At 37.6% G+C, this 12908-nt stretch overlaps 1 protein-coding gene across 10 annotated transcripts in view; it reads left to right on the forward strand.

Annotated features, from left to right (window-relative positions):
• CASK (calcium/calmodulin dependent serine protein kinase) overlaps window positions 1–10696 on the forward strand; it is a 363612-nt gene extending 352916 nt beyond the window's left edge. For all 10 annotated transcript variants that reach the window (XM_075912872.1, XM_075912888.1, XM_075912881.1 and 7 more), the window contains 3 exons: window positions 313–515; window positions 2983–3066; window positions 9312–10696. In XM_075912872.1, coding sequence (XP_075768987.1) covers window positions 313–515; window positions 2983–3066; window positions 9312–9488 — 464 coding nt within the window. In that variant the 3' untranslated portion in view covers window positions 9489–10696. The remainder of the gene's footprint in view (window positions 1–312; window positions 516–2982; window positions 3067–9311) is intronic.
• Window positions 10697–12908: the final 2212 nt, after the last annotated feature.

The raw sequence follows: 12908 nt of genomic DNA on the forward strand, positions 1-12908 counted from the left end.
TTGAATTAGTAGTGCCTTCCACCAAACTAAACACCATTCTGTGCTAGCAATTACGCAAAAATGCGATACACATATACCTTAACAGAATGCCCTTCTCCTTGCACCTTTGAAGTTCAAAAGAATCATTTAAATAATAGCTGACAGTTAACATAAGCCTTTGTCCAGCAAATGAATAAAACCTTGAAATATGTAAAAAAAATAATCAAAATTTATAACAATTTGGGCAGTGGGTTATTACATGAATAACTACTAATGGGCCAACAAAGAATACAAATCTGAGATTGTGTCCTTTCGTGTTTCTTGACATTTCAGACACAACCAGACCTCCCAAGAAAGATGAAGAAAATGGAAAAAATTATTACTTTGTATCACATGACCAAATGATGCAGGATATATCCAACAATGAATATTTGGAATATGGCAGCCATGAGGATGCAATGTATGGGACAAAACTGGAAACAATACGGAAGATCCATGAGCAGGGACTAATTGCAATACTTGATGTAGAGCCTCAGGTACTTACTATAAATATATAAAAATGCAAAGCTCATCAGAGCCACCTGAATTTTATTTTATTACATTCTGTCACTTGTCATTTTTTACCATAAAATTTAAGACATTAATGTATGCATGAATTATGTGTGAAAAGTTTTTAGTATGTGGGGCAATGGTTCTTTCTACACAGGGACTTCAGTGTATGAAATCATCTTCTACTGATCATTAGGGTAAAAATAAGAAGTAGATATGTGCTCACAGTTTGGGTTGGCAAGGGACCAATACAGCTACAAAAAATCTGCTTACTGCACACTTTAACAAGGGAAATTATTGTTACATTATTGTTCACTGCACTTAGCTGTCCAGTGAAGCAGCTGATTGTCTTTCCTTGCCAGCTGTAATGCATTCATATGTTCAGCCCTAGATTTTACTTTGATACCACACGCAGAAGGGAATTTTGTTCTGCATTGTCCTAACTTCTCCCTACTTCCCTGCTATTACTAGGTCAGCAATCCCAGAAATAGCATTCTTTGTCAATCACTGATGCTATAGGAAGATTTTGCCAATAGAATACTACAGTTATATTTATTAATGTCTTTGTGTGTGTTGTTATAGAATCAGTGAGTAGGTAAATTTACAAACTCAAACACTATGAATACTATATTTACTGTCTTGCAATCTTGATATAAAATCATGAATGGAGCATTTTGACTACATTTCCTTTGGAACATCCCATATTGATGAATTTCAGTGGATGACAGAGTATTTATATATTTTATTTTTAGCTGGGATGCCTTTAAATTAAATTAATCTTCTAGCAGGTTAAAGGACATGAGGAAACAAGAGGCCAGTCTTGCAATAACTTGCAGGAATCAGTTACAAATATGAGTGGTATAACCCAGAAGACATTATTTCACACTAGCCACTGCTTTGGTTTGCAGGGTTCATCCCCATGTGTGCAAAATTAACTAGTATTATCTGCTCTTTTTCTTTTGTGGCTGGATTATTGAGATAATAGATTTGGTTCTGGACAGTGCAGTTAATGGATTTTGTCTCACCTGACCAGAGACCTTCAGAATAAAAATAAAATCCCTGACTGCATTGTATAATGCAACTCACCTAATTCGTTGAAGTCATAGTTGTAGTTATCCATGAGCCCAGTTCTCGTGAATTACCCTGTTTCTATATATTCCAAGTACAGGCATCCTCAGTTCTGTGAGCTTTTTTGATTCAGGTAACCACATTTGTAGGGTGCCCTCTTTTTTCTGTAGAAATGATGCATAACTGATGATATCCGAAGGTGGATTTCAAGCAGCAGAGAGGGACATCAGCTCAGATGACTGTCAGACTGGTTTAAAAAACAAGGGGTCATCTTTGTACTGCTTTGTAGTGAAATATTATTGTCTTTCACTGTATGTTCTGCTCAGGTAGATGAGATGACCTAGGTTATGTTTGCTAGCTACCTTCTCCAAGTTTCATTCTGGATCAGGCTAGGAGAAGGGCCTCCCTGTCAGTGTTCCCTCTAAGCCAGGGTTTCCCAACCTATGGGTCGGGACCCAATTATGGGTCGCCATTACATTTCAAAAGGTTCACCAGATGTCTCCCCAGGTGGCTCTGCCCCCTCTTCTCCCCCCATTTTTGAATTGCCTTGGGTCACCAAGTCTTCCTGAATTGTCAAAATGGGTCCCCATCTGGAAAAGGTTGGGAACTGCTGCTCTAAGCTATGTAGCAGCAAAGCTTCATAGGTGATTCATCAGCCCCACCCAGTCAGTCAGCTCCATGTGGGAGCCCTGAGTCTCTGTCTGTGTAGGACTGTTTAATCATAGCTTAGAGGGAACACTGCTCCTGGTAGTAGGACCTCATTTGTGGAACTACCCATGTCACTCATGAATCATAAGTGAGATTAATCATTGTCTTTGCATTTGCCCTTCTGCATAGAAGTGTCTTGCAATCAGTGCATTCATGCTTTGAAAGTTTCATAGTTTTCACATCACAACATTTTTGCTGCAGCAAAAATAAGCTTAGCAGTAGGTTGAACAATGTCCTCATCCAGAAAATGTTTTGTTATGCTATTTTAGCCAGCATTTACTATAAAGTACTATTTACAAATTGATACATTTAAAATACCAAAGCACAAGTTTTTCTGGCTAAGGCAAATTCTTCAACCTAAATATAAACTGATTTTTAGTTTTTTTCTATAGGAAAAATATCCTGCATATGAAATTTTGGATGCTTTCGGTACCTTGGCAGTTTTTTTATGATGATGAACTTACAATTTGGGCCCCAACTTTGCAAAGACTTAGTGGAATAAATGGGATTGCAAACTTAAGCACATCTGTAAGTCTTTCCAAGATCCAGGGTCTTAATTTGTACCATATATTTTAAAACTGATACAGCGTCTTGTTAGTTCTTCCCTCTGTTTTTTTAAATTTGTGGCTTGCTGATTGATTTGTTCCTCTTCTTCAGTTTGTAATGTTTTTTACACAGGCATTGAAGGTCCTGAGAACTGCAGAATTTGCTCCTTTTGTTGTTTTTATTGCTGCTCCTACGATTACCCCAGGCATTAATGAGGTAAGGCTTATTACAGGCAAATGTTTTATCAGGAGACACAATTAAAAGGATGATTCAGTATGTGAATGAGATCAACATTTTAAATGACCTGTTGTCTGTAATGGTGGGGTCAGAACTGAGATGATTTTACTGTATAACAGATTTTTTTTTCCTAAATTTGTATTTAAACTTGAGCTGCAAGAATCCATGCTCTGTCACTACAAGGGAAACATTTCAGAATACTCTTAGCTCTTCACAAAACAACTTTAACATTAGTTGATATGTAGATCAGTATTGATAATTTTGTATCCTTTTAGAATATATTCAGTTTTATTTTCTCCCTGCCTAAAAGAACTGATTCCAAAATCCTTGCTGTGGCCATTAAGCCAACGGATTAGTACAAGAATTTCCAGTCTACAGTAACTCCTTACTGTAATATTCCACCCTCTGACTCCATCACCTTAACCAAGCTTCACAATTATAATTTTTGTGTATAGTATTGTTTGTGAAAACTGTATATGTTTATACATACCGTATATACTGTTTGTGGTCTGCTGAAAAAAAATGTCCTGCAACCTGGCCCCCCTCCCCATTTGCATTAATTTTATGGGGAAATTGGATTTGCTTAACATCATTTCACTTAAAGTAACACTTTTCAGGAACATAACTACAATGTTAAGCAAGGAATTACTGTACTTCCGTCTTATGTCTTCAAGCAGACGGAGGAAGCTACTACCAGGTTTCATCTTTGACCAAGAAATTGCAAAGTTACATGCAAGAAACTAGCTTAATTAAATTCAAAGAACATTGTGATGCTCAGAATAGTGAACAAAACTGGAACCAAAACCTGCTTATGAGAAAATTTTAAGTGTTCATGTTCAAAGCAAATTTATATGAATAAAGACCTCAAGATGTAGCTCAAACAAAACTTTTGTATAAAAGCATTTTACCAATTCCTTCCATTTTTCACTCTAGTAAGGTGTTAATTGTATTTGTATATGTATTTTCTCATTATCAAATCCCTCTTCCATCTCTTTGATCCTGCAGATAAATAATAATCTTGTGTTTGTGGCAACAGTCTCCATTCACGGACATAATGTGTATGATTACACAAATACAGAATTAGGACTTTGCTACAGACTCTTGCAGATAAATAATGAGCCAGAAAGGCTAAAGATGTTCAAACACAAATATACTGTAACCTCCATACTCTGGGTGTCCCTAATTCAGGAACACCCATTGTATGGACCCTGTCCGGGGGAGGACGAAGTGGCTCTGCACACTGCCGCTCCCCCTCCTACTTCAGCTGGGGGAATAGCAGTGCAGCAACACACTCTGCCGGAGGCTTTTCCACGCCACTCCCATAGTGGCAGGAGGCGGTGCTTGAGAGTGGCAGGGGATGCAGAGTGCCAGGTAAGCATCCTACCCTCATAGCCTGGAGAAATGTTTAATCAAGCAAACCCTGCTTCCCAGGGTTGCCAGATTAAAGAGGTTCAAGTGCACCATAAATAATTACTTTACTGGCAAGAAAATTTTGGAAAACAAGTGAAAGACAGATGGCTTTGTTTTAAGTGTTAAGTTTCACAAACACAGAAATGAAGATGTCTCAAAATCTGGTTTTAGCTATGTTAAAATGATGCGGTGATCATTCCTCTGAGACATTGCTGATGTTATCACTTACTTTAAATTTATAGGAGCAAATATTAAAATGTTGCATCTTCGTCCCCTGTAATGGTAGAAAGCCTTTTGCACAGCAGGTTGCATAACACTGTTTTTTTTGTTTGTTTTTTTTAAAAAAAAGCTCAAGAGTGTGGATTGTTATGTAACTTTTCCAACTGTTGTAGCTGGAGCTAATTGGACAACTCATTGTAAATGCACAAAAGCCCCCGAAAAACTTCAGTACTATTTAAGTCTTTTGGCCCAAAGTTGTTCTAGAATTATCTGATTCCTCCAGTGTATTCTTTAAAATCTTTCTTTTGACCATTTGGGAGTTCATGTTGCAGAATGTAAGTTGGCGGAGAATTGGGAGGGAGAATATGATAAAGCAAATTGCTGTTTGGGAATGTACTGAGCTACAGTGTGGGCATGTGCAAGTTTGGGCTTCCCCCCCCATTGGAATGGATGATGTAGAGGAAGTTGAACCAAGAAAGATTTGGGTTCAATATTTAGTCTCATTATTATGCTCTTATGCTGTATTTTTTATAAGTTTTGTTTATTGTTTATGGCCTACATCCTGCAAATTGATCTTTGGCATAAAAATTCATCCAGGTGGACTAAACTGCAAAATCAGTCATGCTTTAATGTTTTGAATACTTGCTAAAACTGTCACTACGAACCATTAACATTCACTTTTAAAAGCAAATAATAATACTGGACACTAGTGTAAGTTGGGGTCCTACTCACCTGGATTTATTGTGCTGCATGAGAGAGGGAATGGAATCTATATAGGAACTGTGGCATTACGTGTTTTAGTATGCATACTTCATATTACTCATTCATTTTTTCTTTTACAAAAGATTCATTTGCATAAAGAACATCCTTTTCTGTTGACTTATTTATCCTGCTTTGTTTCATTTTACAAACATCTTATGCAAACACTTTTGTAAATGATTGTCTTTTATCCTTATGTTTTTTCTTGAATTATCATCTTTGCCTTTCTTTTCATTTTCCTGCACACGTATTCATTTTACATAGATGCCAAAATGGTGCAGAAAATTGCCTGTAAGTACCAGCAAGGACCTGATAAGATGCATTCCTGACTATTTTAATAGATTTAGAATTTAGACATCCCTGTTCCCACTCACATTACTTTTGCATAAAAGTATAAAGAAATAAAGACTTCAGACATCTGAGCTAAAGCTCATTCAAATGGAAGGATTATTCGTTGGCAAAAAGAAAAAAGGATAGTATAAAAAATAAGTGAGCCTAGAAACTTTTATTCCTACTCTAGCAAATAAACATTATGATTTTGTAGTTGACACAGTTCAAATGGCCTTATCCTGCAATGCGTATCTTAGACATTTTAGGGGATGTCCAGCATCTCCAACTTACAGTTATACCACTGTACCTGAGTAAAACACAAAATAGAGTGCCTTTCTGGGTAGATATTGCATGGTTCTGGTGGTTTTATGAGGCACAAAACCAAATGCTTAATATCATCAACCACATAATATGTAATAACCCCCAGAAAAGAATGGCCAGGCGTATCCTACTTCCTAGCACACAGAAAATACAAATCTTAGAGGTTTCCATGCAGATCTGTAATTTTTAAATTAAAATTTTAAATTATATCCCTTCTGGTTGCCAAGCTAACCTTCACAATGTAAATAAAGGTCTTCATGGCATGTTAGCTTTGAAACCTGATTGTGGCCACTTACAGACTTACATAAATCGTTTAACAGCTAATCACCTTATTGGAAACATTTAGCCAAAGCTGTTATCCAGCTAGATATATCACTTACATTCTGATATCCAGGATTTTTTAAAAGATGTGCATGAATAATGCTGTAAATTGGAAATACACAGATAAGTGATAATTCTGTCATATATTCAAATTAGAAATGGGCCCAAACCAGAAAGCCTTGATCTGGCTCCTGAAGCTTTGCATCTCAGGCCAATCCTTAATTTAGTAAAGTAAAATATTTATTATTGTCCTCAAGAATTTCAGCTAAAAGTAACATTCTGCATGTCCATGGGGATAAGTAGCGTAGGTCTTCTAAAATGTATTCTCCTTCGCTGCCTATAAAATATAACCTAGAAGACAGCAACAGTTAAATGCTATAATCTAATACCCTCTTTGTTTTTTGCAAAATCTAGGGCGAGAGCCAAGTAGAAATAAAGATTTAAGAACAGCTCCTCTCATTCTTTTCCTGTCTTTTTTTTTTAAGAAATATGTGTGTGTTTTACAGACTCCCTGTAGATTTCTATGGTCTCTGCTAATTTACTATTATAAAATAGGTAGCTTAGGTTCAAAAGGTTATATCCATACATTTACTCAAAGACTTACAAATTTACTTAGGCATACGCTTTCATGGGCTAGACGTGAAAGCTTAATCCCAATGATATTAAAAATATATAGTCCCGTGGCTTCAGATTTATACTCATTTGAAATGTACAGTGTCTAGTACTATATATTTTAATAGTATTGGGATTGCAGACTTAAAATGTACCTTTTAATTCGATATCTTGAAAATACAGAAGCTCCACAAGTGTAATTTTTCACTTTGTAGATTAATTTCAATACAAAGGGGTCAAGTCCTCAGCTTTTAGAAGTCATTGTGGCTCTGTAGAAGTCAGTTGAGCTTTGGTAATTTATGAGAGCTAAGGATTTAACCATAGTTGCTGTGTTATTTTAGAATGGATGTTCTAGTAGTGTATTTAGCAGAGTCTGAGGCTTCTGTGTGTCAGTAGTTGAGAATAGCATAAGCCAGATCTGAATGCACCTTTGTTTTCACAGAAGGCCCATGTGCTGTTTTGTGTGCATTAATGCTCCTCAAAAGAACATTCTTAGTACATGTCTGTATGAGGAGTACTTGGCTACATTTATGTTTGAATGTAGTTTTCAAATATGGAGAGAGTGAGTCATCTGCTGTTGACTAGTAGGGACTGTACACAGTGGCAGATTTAGTTAATGGAGCCTTGTGCTCAGCTTCCTTTTTGCCCCCACCCCCACCCCCGAGACCCAGCCAAGAAAGAGCATTCACTCTTCCTGCCCCTCCCAATTTCATTCTTTTTTTCTTCATCTTCCTTCTATATTATAAGTAATAATAAATAAATGAAAATAAAGTGAGGTGCCTTGATTGTTTTTGTAGTCTAACTTTTTTTCATAGATCACTAGAAAATTGCACAAGGTCTCGGGTGGACCACTTAATGATCTTTTCAGATGTTGTTTGTACCATTAGCTAACGATTGTGAAGTGCTTCAGATAAGAGCACTTTGTATATAAAAAAAAAAAAAAAAGCATAATCTCCATGGCCACGGAGGACTGTTTCAGGTGCCCCAGTGGCCTTGTGCTGGCTGGCCTGGAGAAGTGGGCAGAGACCCACATGCGCTGTACCTAAACGGGGGGGACACAGTTCCATTGGCCACTTGAGCCTCCCCACCCCGGGCTCTCCATCTCCTGGCCACTCTCCCTCTCACCCACTCACCACGTGGCAGCCAGAAGCACGAACATAGGCTGGAAGGCTTCAGAGTAGCACTAGATAGCCGCACAGCCGGTGGCCAGGGAGAAGCCGCACTTTCTTGCTTTAAAGCGCTGCTTTTCTCCAGCTGGCCATGTGGCTACCCCATGCCTTCCAGCCTGTGTTTGCATTGCTCGCTGCTGGCTCTGCTGAGGCTGCAGCCTGCAGGTGAGCCTCTCTGCTCTCCTCCCCCACTCCTCTCTGCAGAGGCACTGTCCCACTCCCACAAAGTTGGGCTGCCTCCCCGGGGGGGGGCCGTGTTGTTGGGGGGGCCCCGTGCCAGGGCATTGTATGTTTCATCGTAAATCCACCTCTGACTGTACAGTTTAAAATGCTTCAGAAAAGCAGTAACTCTTATCAAGATCTTGAGATGAATTCAAGAAAATGGTTAGTTTCATGGTATAGGAAAGAAAAAATGCCTCCTCATATTTCCTCCCACTGAATGCTGATTTTTTGATGCCCCCAAAGGTGAAGCCACCACGTCTTTTTCTTATTCAATTTGGAATTAGAATACAGTCTCAGCTACACAATGCAATGTTAAGATCGTTCTAGAGAAGGAGAAATTAAACAATAATACAGAGTGAGAATTTCCTTAGATTGTCCACAGAAAATATTTATTAAAGTAAAAGGAAGTCATACTCAAAGCTCATGCTGAGTAGTAAATGCATTGTGTCATGCCTTCAGTATTGTTGTCTGGATAAATGCCAAACAGCTTGTATTTGTGAACTGGGTATGTTTTCATTCATGACCTGGCACACTTTCCACATTTGTACTGGTTCTGTTATAACCCTCATGCTCTAACCCTTGTCAAACACTTCCCAAAAAATTAGATAAGTGTCCTGATGTGTCTTGAGTAACCCTTGTTGGTGAATTGTGATTTTGTGTAACATTTGTATAATAGAGTGAAGCAACTTGCACTTTCTTCCTTGTACTATACGTGGTATTTAACATTCTGTAGGGGGCATCACTCACTCATGAATTCTTAGATTAGGTTTTATTTTTGTTGTTCCATCTCTGTGACAAACAGAAAACTGAACAAAAGTATCTAATTTATTTTTCTCGTTTTCTTTTCCAATCATTGTTCAGGATGAGTCTCTTCAGCGCCTGCAAAAGGAGTCTGAAATCTTACAGAGAACATATGCACACTACTTTGATCTAACAATTATCAACAATGAAATTGATGAAACAATCAGGCATCTGGAGGAAGCCATTGAGCTTGTTTGTACAGCATCACAGTGGGTTCCAGTCTCCTGGGTCTATTAGGCCTTTCACCAGATAACTGAAGAATTTTGTCAATACTGGGAACCACCTCATACATGGAAAACCTCTTTGTTATTGACCTTGTGTCAACAGATCTTGGCCCCTAGAGACTACCTAGATGTAGTGTGACCTAAATTTATAATTATTGTCATGTCCTAATAGATAGGAGGAGAAAAAAATTAAACACTAATTTAAAGAGACAGTATCTTTTTTAATCAGTTCTCCTACACTTTAATAAAATGTATGTTTCAATATATGTATTATTCAATCCTTTGGAATGTTATATTTTTGGAAATCATAGCTTTTTATTTCAAAGGCCCCTAAAACTGCACAAAATAGATGCTGCTTTCTATAATCTATTTTAATTATAATAAAAATGATTGTTACCTTAACTTGGGGGTGAAACATGACATTCTATTTAGAGTCTGATTTTATGGATAGGGATACCTTGCTTTCTTTTATTTATTTGAAATAATTAGTCTAGTGATTACAAAACGAATTCATAAATTTTAAAGGCCTTTCTTTGCTTTTTTTTTTTAAGAATAGTATTTTTAAGTACTTTTATGTAACATCCAGATAATGTGATACTGTCTCTTTGAAGAACTCTGTAAACCTTTTAGAGATTTGAAATTGGGTCTTGACTCTTAATGCATGTGGACAGTCGCAAGCGTTCATGCCGTTGGTGTATCTGTGTTGAAAAAAAACCTGTAATCTACAGCAAAATACATTCCGTTCATGGGAAAAAGTACCCAAGGGAATAAAATCAAATATTATTATGACTAAGTTGTAAACCTATGCACATCCCTTGCATTTTGGGCAACTTTATAAAAAACTGATTTTTATTAATAATAATCATGTAGTGAAATGTGTTTGTAATTTTGTCTCAATTTAATTTGTTGTAAGGTGGGCGGGGGAAATTACTGGTTTCACCATTTCAGATCTGTGTTGTCTGAGAGTATTAACGTTTTAATTAAGTTGAAGCAAAGAAATGCTGATTTTTAATATGTATGTAATTGTTTAAAAAATGCACACATTTTAAGAGAAAATACTGTGCAATGAAAAAACCAGTTTAGGCAATGCGATAAACTGGCTATTCCAAAAGACTCATCTACAACAGCCCTGTAAATTCCTTAAAAATGGTAACTGACTCTACAGTCTGACCAATTTTTTTTATTTTAAATATACTTCCTTTTATGTGTTCAACAATTAAATGCCTTTGGGTCCTTCATTTCATCACAGATTTCTCCTAGTAGTTCTGAAAACAGCTCACTCTTGCATGTTAAGAAACCTTTTTTGACCATACTTCAGTTAATCAAAGACTCTGATGTGAATACAGGTTTATCATGGGGCTCTGAGTGCACAAACTGCATAAACACAGCTAGTCCAATTTATGAACTAGAGCAAAGCCCAAGAAAGCAAATTCAGCCACGTGTTCACTTTGAAGCTCTGAGGTTTCTTTCCTCATTGTATGTCCCCAGACACAGGTGGATTACGTTTCCTCCTAACGCAGCGGAATGAAATTGAGCGTTATCAACACAATTCATGATGACATACTCTAGCTCGTCAGAGGTGACAGAAGTATGATGATTCTGAGTCTTTTTCTTAAGAACTCAGTTGTTTGTGTTATTGTATAACATGAACTTTAGCTTGTGTGTTAAATTAAGATATGGCCATGAAATGTTTACCCTCATAGTTAAAATGTGATTGACCTGCTGATTGTTTCAACTGCTTGGGGACACTGCATATAACCAAGGTATGTCTCACTGTAAAACCTTTTTTGAGAGACTAAAAGCTTAAAACACATAGGTGGATACTGTCTTTCCTGCTGCCCCTTGCAGTATAGACCATGCTGATTCTGTGCTCTTTTCTCCTTGTAAAGTCCCTAGGCAGCCAACAGAGTATCTTAGGGTCCACCAATACTTCAGATACAGCTAAATCATTTTGGTTGCAACAGCTGTTCCAATCTGTAGTGTAGATGGAACTTTGATCCAAAGCTTCCTCCCAGTGACAGGATTCAGTTACAATATACACTAGAACAAACATCTTGTAATTGAGTCCTTTGACTTACTTATATTTGTGACTTACTTATATTTGATAAGCTCAGAGAACTTGTAGGTAAGGTCCCATGGGAAGCAAGACTGAAGGGAAAAACAACTGAGGAGAGTTGGAAGTATTTCAAAGGGACGTTGTTAAGGGCCCAAAAGCAAACAATTCCGCTGTGTAGGAAAGATAGAAAATATGGCAAAAGACCAGCTTGGCTTAACAAGGAGATCTTGCATGATCTCAAAATAAAAAAGGAGTCATATAAAAAATGGAAACTAGGACAACTAACAAAGGAGGAATATAGGCAAGCAACACGGGAATGCAGGGGCAAGATTAGAAAGGCAAAGGCACAAAATGAGATCAAACTAGCTACAGGCATAAAGGGAAACAAGAAGACCTTTTATAAATACATTAAAAGGAAGAGGAAGACCAAGGACAGGGTAGGCCCACTGCTTAGCGAGGAGGGAGAAGCAGTAACAGGGAACTTGGAAATGGCGGAGATGCTCAATGACTTCTTTGTTTCGGTCTTCACCGAGAAGTCTGGAGGTGTGCCTAACGTAGTGAATACAAGCAGAGAGAGGGTAAGTTTAGAAGATAGGATACACAAAGAACAAGTTAAAAATCACTTAGGAAAGTTAGATGTCAGCAAGTCACCAGGTCCTGATGAAATGCATCCCAGGATACTCAAGGAGCTGATAGAGGAGGTATCTGAGCCTTTAGCTATGATCTTTGAAAAATCATGGCAGACAGGGGAGATTCCAGAAGACTGGAAAAGGGCAAATATTGTGCCCATCTATAAAAAGGGGAATAAGAACAACCCAGGAAATTATAGACCGGTCAGTTTAACGTCTGTCCCAGGGAAGATAATGGAGCAGGTAATTAAGGAAATCGTATGCAAACACTTGGAAAGTAATAAAGTGATAGGGAATAGCCAGCATGGGTTTGTGAAGAACAAGTCATGCCAAACTAATCTGATAGCTTTCTTTGAAAAGAAAACGAGCCTTGTGGATAAGGGAGAAGCGGTGGATGTCATATACCTAGACTTTAGTAAGGCATTTGATACGGTCTCGCATGATATTCTTATTGATAAACTAGGCAAATATAACTTAGATAGGGCCACGATAAGGTGGGTGCATAATTGGCTGGATAACCGTAGTCAGAGAGTTGTTGTTAACGGTTCTAAATCCTGCTGGAAAGGGATAACAAGTGGAGTTCCTCAAGGGTCTGTTTTGGGACCCGTACTATTCAATATCTTCATCAATGATGTAGATATTGGGATAGAGAGTACTCTTATTAAGTTTGCAGATGATACCAAACTGGGTGGGGTTGCAACTTCTTTGGAGGATAGGGACATAATTCAAAATGACCTTAGCAAGTTAG

This window comes from Pelodiscus sinensis, chromosome 1 (assembly GCF_049634645.1).
Source record: "Pelodiscus sinensis isolate JC-2024 chromosome 1, ASM4963464v1, whole genome shotgun sequence".
Taxonomy (NCBI): Eukaryota; Metazoa; Chordata; order Testudines; family Trionychidae; genus Pelodiscus; species Pelodiscus sinensis.